Below are 14,739 nucleotides of genomic sequence, written 5' to 3'. Positions count from 1 at the left end.
GGTTGTGTTGATCAGCACTGACGCTCTTTTGATAAATATGGAGAAAGAAAAAAATGCCTCCTCTGATTTGTCACTGAAAATGTTTGATGGTTTCCTCTCCTCTTTCTAATAAGGTCATAGTGAGCGTGATTGGCGGCTGTGGGGTCTCTCTCTCTCTCTCTCTCTCTCTCTCTCTCTCTCTCTCTCTCTGTGTGTCTTCAGTCTCTCTGGGGGAGAGGAGGTGAAGCTAGTTCTGCTGCTGAGTTGAACGGAGTGTGTGCAGGTCAGAGGGAGATGGACAGCTGTGTGCTCCTCATTCTTCTGTCCTCCATGATCACACTCTCCACAGCTGGTAAGTTCTTATACTCAAAAAATTACTATTATGGGTTCAAATGTATTTGTTTAGAATATCATTTCTAATTAAATTCTCTTTTCGATTATACAAGGCTATAAGCAGTATTCTGAGGTTGGGCATTTGTTTATTCTTCATTCTTCCTCTTTCTTGTACAGACAGTGTGAGGTTGGTGGATGGTGGTAGTCGCTGTGCTGGGAGAGTGGAGTTTCTTTATAGAGGACAGTGGGGAACAATGTGTGATGATTACTGGGATATAAAAGCTGCTGCAGTGGCGTGTAGAGAGCTTGATTGTGGGGAAGCCGTAGAAGTCGTAAATACTGATCACTTTGGACCAGGATCAGGACCACTCTGGCGATATCTAGGGGTCTGTAATGGATCAGAGTCAACAGTGAAGATATGTGGAGAAAGCAATGTGCAATTTTTGGATTCTACCTGTGATCATAATAAAGATGTTGGAATGATCTGTTCAGGTAACGTACAAGAAAATATGTTATAAAAGTGAAATGTTTGAATTTTAAATTTGTTTTTAAGTGATTGTTTTTCATTGGTCAACCTTCAGATTAATTATTATGTACTAGAATTACAGACTTATACAGACAGATTACAGATATATAGTGGCAACATTTGTTTAAATTAAATGACACACTTTTGTATTTAAAATCATGATTTCTTTTCAATTGTCTTCTCACACATCTTCATTTGACAGACATGTGGGGGCTTCTTATAGGATCTGTGACTGTAATTGGGTGCTGCATCCCTAATATGCATGGTTATGCTACTCTGTAGAATTATTTTTTTAAATAAAAATGTTATTTTTTTATAATATTTTATTCGTAAAGGAGGTAAAACAGTACTACATTTGCAATCAAAATTAATCAATCCTCATTGCAAATTAGGATTATTAGAAAATTCTACAAACTTTCAATAAACCAATCAAACTAGAACCACTTATATAACTAATACAAGTGCTTTCTTCAAATTCAACAAAAAACGCCAATGACTCAGAATTAGCCACCCCCTTCTTAACGAGCATTTTTAGTACTTAAGAGCAGTTTTGGTTCCATTATGAGCCATTTTTAATTTTTAATTTAAATGTGGGTGTGAAGTCCTTATACACACATGAACAAAGTTGTTGGTACTCCTCGGTTAATGAAAGAAAAACCCACAATGGTCACAGGTCTATAATCTTGTAATCAGTCAGTGGGCCTACATATAGGGCAACAGGTAGTCACTGTGCTGTTTGGTGACATGATGTGTACCACACTCAACATGGACCAGAGGAAGCGAAGCAAAGAGTTTTCTCAGGAGATTAGAAAGAATATTATAGACAAGCATGTTAAAGGTAAAGGTTATAATCTCCAAGCAGCTTGATGTTCCTGTGACTACAGTTGCACATATTATTCAGAAATGTAAGATCCATGGGACTGTAGCCAACTTACCTGGACGTGGCCGCAGGAGGAAAATTGATTACAAATCAAAGAGACGGATAATACGAATGGTAACAAAAGAGCCCAGAAAAACTTCAAAAGAGATTAAAGGTAAACTTCAAGCTCAAGGAACATCAGTGTCAGATCACACCATCCATTGTTGTTTGAGCCAAAGTGGACTTCATGGGATACAATTGTTGAAAACGGAACCCATTTTTGAAAACAAATCATCAAAAAGTCAGACTGGAATTTGCCAAACTACATGTTGACAAGCCCTAAAGCTTGTCCTATGGACAGATGAGACAACTTTTTGCCTAGGCACATCAGCTCTATGTTCACAGACAAAAAAATTAAGCATATCAAGAAAAGAACATTGTCCCTACTGTGAAACATGGGGGAGGCTCTGTCATGTTCTGGGGCTGCTTTGCTGCATCTGGCACAGGGTGTCTTGAATCTGTGCAGGGTACAATGAAATATTAAGACTATCAAGGATTTCTAGAGAGAAATGTGCTGTCCAGTGTCAGAAAGCTTGGTCTCAGTCGCAGGTCATGGGTCTTGCAACAGGATAATGACCCAAAACACACAGCTAAAAATACCCAAGAATGGCTAAGAGGATAAACTATTCTGAAGTGGCCTTCTATGAGCCCTGACCTAAATCCTATTGAGCATCTTTAAAAGGAGCTGAAACATGCCATCTGGAAAAGGCACCTTGGAGCAGTTTTCTCATGAGGAGTGGGCCAAAATACCTGCTGAGAGGTGCAGAAGTCTCATTGACAGTTACAGGAATTGTTTGATTGCAGTGATTGCCAAAATATTAAGTTGAGGGTACCATAATTTCTGTCCAGGCCTGTTTCATGAGTTTATTTTTTTAAATGGTTGAAAAGCAATGTCTGACTTTCATTGGTTAATTTTTCATTTTTATTTATTATTACTTTTCTTTACCGATTCAAGTTAGTTGTGGGTTTTTCTTTCATTAATTGAGGGTACCAATTGTACCAACAATTTTGTCCATGTGTGTCATGACTGGCTAGGTCAGACAATGAGGGTGAACACTTGCAGGGGATGGCTCGATGTGAGAATGTTTATTCAAAACAATAAACGGGGTAAACATAAGAAAAAGCAGCAAACGTGACAGGGACAAAAGATAAACCAAAATACAACCGTGACAACAGAACGTGGGCAACACAAAACGCACACCTAAAGCTGGTGGAACCTAAGGAGCTAGGCTAGCGTGCCAGTAATGAGCAGGAACACTAAGACCCTACTCTCTCTCCACTGGTCTGTAACCCTCCCAATAGACCAGATACTGTACACTAACTTCTAGAAACAGCATAGATCAGGGGGGCGCCTACTTCGGCCGGAAAGGAGGCGAGCTGTAGAGCAGACCAGGGGCTGCAGGCTTATATGTGAAAAACATGAGATGGTGAAGGGTGTGAGATTTGTAGTGGAGCTGTCTTAAGAATTTACCTAGTTCTTGGTTTACTTCTTCATATTGTCCCTTCGATTGTGGGTGGTAACCAAAAGTAAAAAACAGTAATACCTAACCTCTCCATAAAGGCTGACCACACCTGCAAGGTGCATTGTGTACACCTGTCTGAAACTATATCCTCAGGATTATGGAACAGACAATGAATGAGCCCAGGTAATGAGGTGATGCCAACATAGTTATTCCTTACTAGGCAATATTCAGGCAAGATCTATAAGGAGTGTAAATACATGATAGAAAATCAGCTTTGTTTCTGGGTAGTGAAGTGAGTTTGGCAGCCATAATTTACTATAATTTCTAATAAAACATTGGTAGATAATATGACCTAGGAACAAGGTGGATGAAAAGATGAAAACATTTCTCTTCTTTCACATACTTGGTTTCCTAGAAGACTAGACAGGACCTGACAGACATGCTGCATGAGTGGGTAAATCCGATGAATAGACAGAAATGTCATTGATGTAGGTGATCACAAACCTGCCCATCATGTCCTGAAGGAAATTATTAACCCTCTGGATTCAATGACTGCCCTAACATGTCAATTGTAATGTTTTTATGCAATTTAATTTTATTTCAGTTTAACTATATTGTAATATGGGCCTAGTCCTGGAGCCAGTCCTTACACAACCTTTTACTTTCCAATTATAGGATGACTATGTATTTTACATGATGGTCTACAAACCTAACAGTACCATTACAGATATATCAGCTGTGTAGCAAATCAGAATTCAAGTGCTATCCTTGCTGTTTTGTAAACACAACCTATTCGATCACCTATATAGACACCTATATGACTGAGTGGATGCTTGATATAACTACTGTATATAACCAGTGTTTTATCTGTTGCTGCATATCTATCTGCATTTAAATGGTTTTAAACCAATTTATTTGCCTGAGCTCCCTCTGAATACTCAACTCTGAACTACTCCATTGACTGAATGATTGTAAACTTGCAATGATCAGATTCACACCACAACACATGCTTTATGAGTACTTCTCCACATGCTTGGTGCAGTTACACATTCTCATCAGAGAGGTCAAATCTCCAAAGCATTCGCACTATTGATTTAATGTTATTTTATTTCTGGAAGCCAGATGATGCTGTAATTTGCTCCATGTTTCTTCATGTTTGAAAGGTGTGTGTTCTGTGTGCAAGGTGAAATGGTGGACTCAAACTATTGCTAAAAGTACTTCTCCTCATAACTAAAAGTGAAATGCTAAAAATGTTGTGTCCTTTGTTATCAGTGATATGTAACAGCTATATCAATTAGATAATAGAAAATGCCATATTTTCTCTATTCCTCAATTCAGGAGTCAGGTTGGTTGGTGGTTCTCGCTGCTCTGGAAGAGTTGAGGTTCTTCACAATGAGACCTGGGTCACAGTGTGTGATGCTGACTTTGACCAGCAGGATGCAGAGGTTGTGTGTCAAGAGCTGGGCTGTGGGTTTCCTGTGGAGGTGCTGGGAGCAGCTGCTTTTGGCAGAGGGGAGGGTCAGGTGTGGTCAGAGGAGCTTCAGTGTAGAGGCAACGAATCTCAGCTTCACTTCTGTCCAACATCATCTTCACTCAAACACAACTGCTCCCATGACAATGATGTGGGATTGGTGTGTGCTGGTAAGTGGTGAATCTGGTAGAACCTGTCTGACATCAAATGAAGAGAGGAGCCCTCTCTGATCCAGGCTGATTTGGCCCAGTCTGATCTAACTTGTATCTGAAACAAACACTCTTAAATTGTATCCCCTTGGTTGGGTCATTTATTAGTTACTTACCTAAGAAGAACCAGGATTAGAGGTTCTTGTTGTAAATGCATAGGATGTAAATACATAGGATGGAACACTAAAACAGAATTGGACTCTCATAAAGCTAAAACAAGGTGACCGTCTGTTGTATGATAACCGGACCATATGTATTAGACAAAAAACATACCTATTTTATTAGATGTGGCCTGGATGTTATATTAGGCTTACCCAGCTAAGGGTAAACTGTAATCTAAAAAATATAATCTAAAAATATAACAGATTCTACGAGATCTGCATATAAAAGGTTTGTTAACAGAAATATTAATATGGTCTTTACACAGAGTAATGAATAGACAGGTAAGAAGGCGTGTTGTCGTTGTTGTCATTAATTCTGTGTGTATTTTCTGTGAGATGTTAGAAAAATGGTAGAAACAAGACCTCTATTACATCATGTAACTCCACACCGTATTGCAAATTCACATCACAAGAACAGAACATTAGAAAAACACAACATACATTTCGTAAGATTAATAACGTCAGTTTTAAAGTGAAATTGGAGGAGATACTGTCAGGTACGCGTCATTGCGTCCTCCCCTGGGGCGGACTGGAGCCGCAGCCCGCAGGTTCTTTAAGGACTTTTTGTTATGTCTCTGTTCTTGTATCGATTCAGTGACTCGGTTCTTGTTCATTTACATTCATGTGTGTTTGGTTCAGTTCGTTTTGTTCACGTGTGTTTCTAGTTTGCCATGTTCATCATCTCTTGTTTAGTTAAGTCAAGTCAAGTCAAGTCAAGTCAATTGATGTCAAGTCAAGTCAAATGCTGGTTGCTTTGCGGATGCTGCGGGCAGTGTAAATGTCCATGACGGAGGGGAGAGACTCCGATGATCCTCTCAGCTGTCCTCACATTGCGTTGGAGGGTCTTGCGGTCAGAGGCTGTGCAGGTCCCAAACCAGGCAGTGATGCAGCTGCTTAGGATGCTATCTATGGTCCCTCTATAGAAGAGGGTGAGGATGGGTGGAGGGAGACGGGCCTTTCTCAGCTTCCGGAGGAAGTAGAGACGCTGTTGGGCTTTCTTGGCTGTAGAGCTGGTGTTCAGGGACCAGGTGAGGTTCTCCACTAGGTGGACACCAAGGAACTTGGTGCTCTTAACAATCTCCACAGAGGAGCCGTTGATGTTAAGTGGAGAGTGGTCGTGTCTTGTTTTCCTGAAGTCAACAACCATTTCCTTGGTCTTCTCTACATTCCAGTGAAGGTTGTTGACTTTACACCACTCTGTCAGCTGCTGCACCTCCTCTCTGTATGCTGACTCGTCGCCTTTGCTGATGAGACCCAGCACAGTTGTATCATCGGCGAACTTTATAATGCTGTTAGAACTGTGTTTCGCAACACAGTCATGAGTCAGCAGAGTGAACAGCAGAGGACTCAGTACACTGCCCTGGGGTGCCCCAGTGTTCACTGTGATGTTGCTGGAGCTGCTGTCCCCGAACCAGACTAACTGGGGCCTCCCTGTCAGGAAGTCCAGGATCCAGTTGCAAGTCAAGTCAAGTCAAGTCAAGTGGGTTTATTGTCATTTCAACTACATACAGAGTGCACAGTGAAACGAAACAACGTTCCTCCAGGACCATGGTGCAACATAGACAGTGCATACAAGACACAAGTGCAACACAAACAAACAAGTGCGGACAGACAACACAACACAGTACAGACAGAGGATAATAAATAATGACGGTAGTGTGCAAGTTGTGCAATGTGCAATAAATAGAGTCCAGTGAGGTAGTAAAGTTATTAGTGCAAATGCTTGTGCAAAAAATGCTTCCCATGTTATCTGGGGTAAATGGTTGGAAAGAGAGAGAGAGGGAAAGTGTACATGTACCAGAAAGAGGGGGGTGCAGAGGGGGGTGTTGAGGCCCAGCAAGCTTAACTTCCTGGTGAGATTCTGTGGAATGATGGTGTTGAATGCTGAACTGAAGTCTATGAACAGCATTCTGACGTAGGTGTCCTTCTTCTCCAGGTGGGTAAGGGAGAGATGAAGGATGGTGGTAATGTCATAGTCCGTGGAGCGGTTGGGACGATATGCAAATTGCAGGGGGTCCAATGAAGAGGGCAGTTGGGTCTTGATGTTCCTCATGACTAGCCTCTCGAAGCACTTCAGGATGATGGGCGTGAGAGCAACAGGACGGTAGTCATTGAGGCAGGACACCGTGGACTTCTTTGGCACGGGGGCAATGGTGGTGGTCTTGAGGCACGTTGGAACAGTGGAGCTGCACAGGAAGACGCTGAAGATGTCCGTGAGAACATCTGTCAACTGGTCTGCACACTCTCTGAGCACTCTGCAGCTTTCCGTGGGTTGACTCTGTGCAGAGTTTTCCTCACGTCCACTGCAGTCAGGCACAACACCTGCTCGTCCAAATTGGGCATGATCTTGCTCACCAACGTGTTGTTCTGTGCCTTAAACCGTGCATAGAAGTCGTTCAGGGGAGGGAGGAAGGCATCACTGTCACAGGACGGTGGCATTGTCCTGTACTTTGTGATTTCCTGGATGCCCTGCCACATGCGCCACGTGTCCTTGAAGTGGCTGTGGATTCTCTGGGCGTGTGTGCGCTTTGCCTCTCGGATGGCTCATGACAATTTGGCTCTTGCTTTCCTCAGGGCCGCCTTGTCACCCACTCTGAACACCGAGTCGCGGGTCCTCAGTAGAGCTCGCACCTCAGAAGTCATCCTCGTCTTCTGGTTTGGGCGTGTGGTGATGGTCTTGGAGACAGTGACATAATCAATACACTTGCTGATGTAGCCAGTGACTGATGCTGTATACTCCTCCTAGTTAAGAGAGTCGCCTTCAGTTGCAGCCTCCCTGAACATGTCCCATGCAGTGCACTCAAAACAGTCCTGAAGGGCAGAAATGGCTCCTGCCGGCCAGGTTTTCACCTGCTTCTGAACTGGTCTGGAGCGTCTGATGAGGGGTGTGTAGGCTGGAGTCAGCCACACAGACATGTGGTCCGAGAACGCGAGGTGGGGGCGGGGCTCCGCCCGGTACGCACTGGGGATGTTTGTGTAAACAAGGTCCAGCACGTTCGCTCCTCTCGTTGCAAAGTCCACATGTTGATGGAATTTAGGGAGGACTGACTGGAGATTAGCGTGGTTGAAATCTCCGGCGACAATGAACAGTCCGTCTGGATGTTTTGTCTGCAGATCGCTGATGGCCCCGTGCAGTTCCCATAGTGCCTCCTTAGCATTAGCATTAGCACTAGCGCTAGGTGGTATGTACACGGCGGCTATCAGCAAGGCGGAGAATTCCCGTACTAAATAAAAAGGTCTGCACTTGACTATCATGAACTCCACCAGCGGAAAGCAGTGCTTGGCGACAGTCACAGCATTGTTTCACCATTCCGTGTTGATGTAAACACACACGCCTCCACCGCGGGTCTTCCCGGACAGAGCCGCTTCTATCCGCTCTGAACGAGGCTAGCCCGTCTAGCTGAAAGGCGCTGTCTGGAATGTTGTCGCTAAGCCACGATTCCACAAGGACTAAAGCACAGCAGTCTCTGAACTCACGCTGGGTCGTTCGCTGGAGTCGAATGTAGTCGGGTTTATTGTCGAGGGAGAAAACGTTTGTGAGGAATAGCGATGGTATAGCCGGACGGCTAGGGCTAGCCTTTAGCCTCGCATGAACCCCGGCTCTCTTACCGCGCTTCCACTTTCACCGCTTGTAATGACACTTCCGCCGGGCTCCGCCATCAGGAAACACCGCGGACTGCAGGCCTGGGTCTCGTAGCAGGCTGAGCTCTTGTAGCGTCTGCAGAATTTCGTCCGGAAGATTGTTTTTAGGCTGATTTTTCCACTGTAGCAGGGTCTGGCGGTTATATAATATGTGCACTGGTGTTCCGGTGCACATATTTGCAGAGAGGACGTAGATATCCACAAACAGTGACACAAAAAGCACCATTTCTCGGACCAAGAGTGGCCCCTGCGTGTTAACGCGCCGCAAACCGGAACCGGAGTTCCGGAGTGTTTCACTTGAGACTGGGGGTATTTAACGAGCATTGGCGCTAAGCTCCTCGCAGAGAATGGCTAGTTTGGAACCTTGAGGTAGCCCGAGAGGTTCCTGATATGGATCACGGTGCGTTTAGGCCAGCTTTGGCTCTTTGTTCACGCTCTCTAGAAGGCCACCTGGCCATCCACAGATTTAGCGAGATGCTTTCACTCGCTCCCATGTTATACCCACGCTCCAGCTAGGCGACCCTCTTCCATGCTGCATTGCCAGATTTGGTCGGCCTAGCCGTTTTTGGTACTGCAGCTGGTTCCCTAGCTCCCTTCTCCCCTTTTTGAGTAGTCTCAGCGCGGTTCTCGCGCGTCCTTAGTTCCCCGCTTTGATTCACTAGGCACTGCCTGTAGATTTTGTTAGTATTCCCCCTGTTTCCCTGCCCTGCTCACCTAGCTCAGCTCCCAGAGGCCCCCCGGTCTCAGGTGTGCTTTGTGTTCGCTCTATGGTTTGTCGTGTTTATGTTGTTTTCCCATTTATCCCCGTTAGCTGCTGCTTTGTTTGCTTTGGTTTGCTCCTTGTATGTTTTTCAATTGTGTTAAAGTACTTAGATTGGACCCATCTCTATGAGTGTTCATCCCTCTGGCCTGACCTGCCATGACAGAATTCTCAGCCGACACCCTCCGAGCAGCAGGGATAGAAGCCTTGAATCAGGCTGTTCACGCCCAAGGGCAGTTCTTGGGGCAGCAGCAGCTCACTCTTCAGAGTGTGTCGGAGACCTGGCAAAGCAGCAGGTGGACCAGCGGCACCAAGTCACCCAACTAGCGGGTGGCGTTCAGGGGCTCACAAAGCTTGTTCAGGCTTCGTTGGGGCCCACTAGTCCTCCCAGCCCAGTCACCTTGTCCCCTATTTTGTATCCGGTAGGCAAACCAGATACGTACAATGGCGATCCAGAGCTTTGTGAGCCTTGTTGCAGTGCTTGGTCTCCTTTAGTAACCAACCGACTGGCACTGACCAGGCAAAAATCGCCACCACCACCTGAGCGGAGTGATAAGCCCTTCTCGGAATACCTTAAACACTTTAAGGTGATGTTCCAACACTCCCGAGAAGAGCTCACCGAGGGTGACCTACTGCTGCGGATGGAGCAGGGTAATACGCACTGGAGTTTCTCGCCATCCAGCTTGACCAGCTCCTAGGTCGCCCTATCAAGGCGATCCAGAGGGCCATCATGCAAGGTCACCGGTGAGTACGGGGAGGAGTCTCCTCACTCTAATGCAGTGTTCCTGTCCAGGAGTTGCCTGTGGTTATATCCAACCAGTGCCAGTCTCTTGTTGCAGCGTTGATCGACTGCAGTGTGGAGGGCAGCTTCCTGTGGGCAAATGCCGTGGACCGTCTCAACATCTCGGTTGAACTGCTCCTGAGGCCTCTCCGCATCACCGCCCTGGACGGGCCATCCCGGGCCATCACCCATGTCACCGCCAGGGTTCAGCTCCTTGACACTCAGTCTGCCTTGGCTGAGCCACCATAACCCCCATATTTCATGATCCCCATACTGCTGCGACCACTGCCTTAGCCTTGCCCCCCTCAGAGTCATGTCAACCTCAGTAGAGAGCCCCGAACCCAAGCTGCTAGGTTTCCTCCCCATCATCTGTATGATTGTGCAATGGATTTAGATACATAACACCGTCCACGTCCCCGGTATCTTCAGGTTTCTTTTTCAAGAAGAAAAGAAGGGAGGGGTGTTGAGGCTGTTTATAGACTATTGTGCACTTAACGCCATCATGAAAAGGTACCCCTATCCTATGCCCCTGGTTCCATTCTCTGCCTTGGTGGACCATGTACTCTGGAATTTCGGGAATCCGGAGGACATAGTATGAGATCGGGGGGTCTCATTGACGTGCGCGACCACTGGCTTGACCCCCTACCAATGTTATCTGGGGCACCAGCCCCCTTTGGCCCCTGGACAAGCGTGGAGACTCATCACATCGCCCTCTGGTTTGTCGTGTTTTCCCATTTATCCCCGTTAGCTGCTGCTTTGTTTGCTTTGTTTTGCTCCTTGTATGTTTTTCTATTGTGTTATTAAAGTACTTAGATTGGACCCATCTCTACGAGTGTTCATCCCTCTGTGTCTGGCCTGCCCCCACCATGACAGATATATACAAATCTCCTCATACAAATATGAGGAGAATTTAAATAGCATATGGCTGATATTTTAATATTATATTTGAAATAAACACTTATTTTTGTTATCTAATGCCCCTCTGTGAAGGTTTTAAGTGTTCTTTATACATTTCTTGACAAAGAAAACTATTCACCTTCCTACAAGCCCTCAACTCTTGGGGCTTGTGAGTATTATAGACGTTTTTTGAGTGTGCATTCCATCAGCATTACTATATAGGTGTTAACAGGCCATAGCAAAAGGTATGTTTCTGATTGTATTTTTGATAGCAAGTATCTAAAACAGTTGTAATCAAAATGAATCAACCCTCATTTAAAATTAGGTTTATAAGCAAATTATACAAATTGTCAGCTGTTTTCAATAAACAAATCAAACAAGAACCAACACTACACAACTAACATAACAAATGGACTGTGTCTGCCACTTTAAAATCTTCCAGAACTTTTTCTGAAACCAACCTTGGTGAACTTTGAAAAGTCCAATGATGCCCAGCTTCAGCTTCCTCACGTTTTTCCCCTAGGATGATACATGACTGAATCCATCTTGCCGTCCACACATGCAGAGTGGCGGAGGAAGTAAAGCAGCCCCAGAGCCGAAGCACTGCCATGCTTCACTGTAGACAGGGTGTTCTTTTCAGAATATGCTTCATTCTTCCTCCTCCTGACGTAGTGTTCCATTTTTGTTTCATCGCTCCACAGAACAGAATTCCAAAACGTGGAGCAATGAAACAAAATTGGAACTTTTCAGGTATGTTTGGATCATTGCTATGTATGTAAGCAAACTCATGAATATTAGTTCATTGCACATGAGGAATGGACTAAGACTTCTCAGAGAAACTGTGAGAACGTAGTGTCCGGCTATGCATTATGTTTGCAGTAGGTCATACCAGCAAAAGGGTGCTCTACTAAGTACATTAGATGCATGTCATGAATGACCTAAAGAATTCTGAAACAGCAGTCGTCATTAATTATACAGTGGTATCAAAATGTTTGGGCACCCCTGATCATTTTGAAGATTTTCCTTTATAAATCATTGGTTGTTCGGATCAGCAATTTCAGTTAAATATATAATATAGCAGACAAACACAGTGATATTTGAGAAGTGAAATGAAGTTTAAAGGATTTACAGAAAGTGTGCAATAATTATTTAAACAAAATTAGGCAGGTGCATAAATTTGGGCACGCAACAGAAAAAAAAATCAATCAATATTTAGTAGATCCTCCTATTGTAGAAATAACAGCCTTTAAACACTTCCTATAGCTTCCAATGAGAGTCTGGATTCTGGTTGAAGGTATTTTGGATCATTCTTCCTTACAAAACATCTCCAGCTCAGTCAGGTTTGATGGTTTCCAGGCATGGACAGCCCGCTTTAAATCACCCCACAGATTTTTTAAAATATTCAGGCCTGGGGACTGAGATGTCCATTCCAGAATGTTGTACTTGTTCCTCTGCATGAATGCCTTAGTAGATTTTGAGCAGTGTTCAGGGTCGTTGTCTTGTTGAAGTATCCAGCCCCAGCACAACTTTAACTTTGTCACTGATTCCTGAACATTGTTCTCAAGAATCTGCTGATATTGGAATCCATGCGACCCTCAACAAGATTCCCAGTTCCTGCACTGCCCACACAGCCCCACAGCATGATGGAACCGCCAACAAATTTTACTGTGGGTAGCAAGTGTTTGTCTTGGAATGCTGTGTTCTTTTTCCGCCATCCATACTGCCCCTTGTTATGTCCAAATAACTCCATTTTAGTTTCATCTGTCCACAGCACCTTATTCCAAAATAATGCTGGCTTGTCCAAATGTGCTTTAGCATTTCTCAAGTGACTCTGTTTGTGGCGTGTGCGCAGAAAAGGCTTCTTCTGCATTACTGTCCCATACAGCCTCTCCTTGTACAAAGTGCGCTGAATAGATGAATGATGCACAGTGACACCATCTGCAGCAAGATGATGTTGTAGGTCTTTGGAGCTGGTCTATGGGTTGACTATGACTGTTCTCACCATCCTTCACTTTGCCTATCTGAGATTTTTCTTTTCCTTAGCCTTAACTAGAACTGTGCCTGTGGTTTTCCATTTGCTCACTATGTTCCTCACAGTACAAACTGTCAGCTGATATTTCTGAGCTTTTTGTATCCTTCCTCTAAACCATGATGTTGAACAGTCTTTGTTTTCAGGTCATTTGTGAGTTGTTTTGAGGCTCCCATGTTGCCACTCTTCAGAAAAGATGCAAAGAGTGAAAAACTAGCAATTAGCCACCTTAACCTCCTTCTCATAATTGAATTCACTTGTGTATGTAGGTCAAGGGTCAATGAGCTTACAAAACAAATTTTGTGTTCAATAATTAGTGCTTAAGGTATTCAAATCCATAAAACGACAAGGGTGACCAAATGTATGCACCTGCCTAATTTTATTTAAATAATTATTGCACACTTTCTGTAAATCCTGTAAACTTTTTTTACACACAATTTCACATATCAAATATCACTGTGTTGTTCATTTGCTATATGATATATTTAACTGAAAATGCTGATTCAAACAGCCAATGATTTATAAAGAAAATTTATCAGGGGTGTCCAAACTTATTCATACCACTGTAGTTTAAACTGTGTTGAATTTGGATAAAGCTCTTTTTAAATTATTTGTGTTGATCTACATTTGTCTTGATTGATTGATGTATTGCATTATGACTGTGATAGTCAATAATGAAAGTTTGTATATTTTGCAAATACACCTCATTTATAATGGTTTTGATTTCAATGCAACTGTATATTATGTGGAATCAAATGATGTGTTTAAGGTGGCATTACAATTTCCTCTGTTATGGGCTTTGTCCATATCATGCCTTCACTTTATCATCACCACAATATTTCAAGCATGATTTTGCATTTAATTCAGGATCAAACAAGAGATGTGTGTTGGTGATATATGATCTCTTTGTGGTATAATGCATAAAAAGTATTTTATATATTTTAAAATCTATTGTATGGGTTCTTAAACATCTGATTTGTAAACTACATCTTTTTAATGTACAAAATAATTGACTAAAATTTGAAAACCTGCAAACTAAGGTATTAGTTGCTGTGGTGTAAGGTTCTTTCTTGCTTGCTTCCTCCTTTCCACCTCTTGTTCAGACAGTATGAGGTTGGTGGACGGTGGCAGTCGCTGTGCTGGGAGAGTGGAAGTTCTTCATAGAGGACAGTGGGGAACAGTGTGTGATGATAACTGGGATATGAGTGATGCTGCAGTGGTGTGTAGAGAGCTGGGCTGTGGGAAGGCTATAGATGCACTGAGTGAAGCTCACTTTGGATCAGGATCAGGACCAATCTGGATGGATGATGTGGACTGTAGTGGATCAGAGTCTACCCTGAAGAACTGTAGATCAAAAGTGTGGGGTAAACATAATTGCAACCTGACTCAAAATGCAGGAGTCATCTGTTCAGGCAAGCCGCATTATGTTTTCAGATGTCTATATACTATATTTAGTGGTTATATAAGAATGTGTGTGTGCCTCAACAACCATGTATGTCACTTTAGTCTACTGGCAGCCTTCATGCTTACCGTGTTCATTCTCCCTCGTGTGAGGCTGAGCAGGCCACC

General features: G+C 43.7%; 1 protein-coding gene across 1 annotated transcript in view; it reads left to right on the top strand.

Moving 5' to 3' along the window:
* The first annotated feature begins 250 nt into the window (after positions 1–250).
* The window catches only part of LOC140549424 (scavenger receptor cysteine-rich domain-containing protein DMBT1-like), a 50,124-nt gene continuing 35,635 nt past the window's right edge, over positions 251–14,739 (top strand). Inside the window, 5 exon segments of the mRNA XM_072673066.1 lie at positions 251–331; positions 490–804; positions 1,174–1,176; positions 4,559–4,861; positions 14,274–14,606. Of these exon segments, the coding sequence (XP_072529167.1) occupies positions 274–331; positions 490–804; positions 1,174–1,176; positions 4,559–4,861; positions 14,274–14,606 (1,012 nt within the window). The 5' untranslated portion in view covers positions 251–273.

This window comes from Salminus brasiliensis, chromosome 2, assembly GCF_030463535.1.
Source record: "Salminus brasiliensis chromosome 2, fSalBra1.hap2, whole genome shotgun sequence".
In the NCBI taxonomy this organism is placed as follows: Eukaryota; Metazoa; Chordata; class Actinopteri; order Characiformes; family Bryconidae; genus Salminus; species Salminus brasiliensis.
Note: the sequence above shows the minus strand (reverse complement) of the source record. Positions and strands in the feature narration are given on the sequence as shown.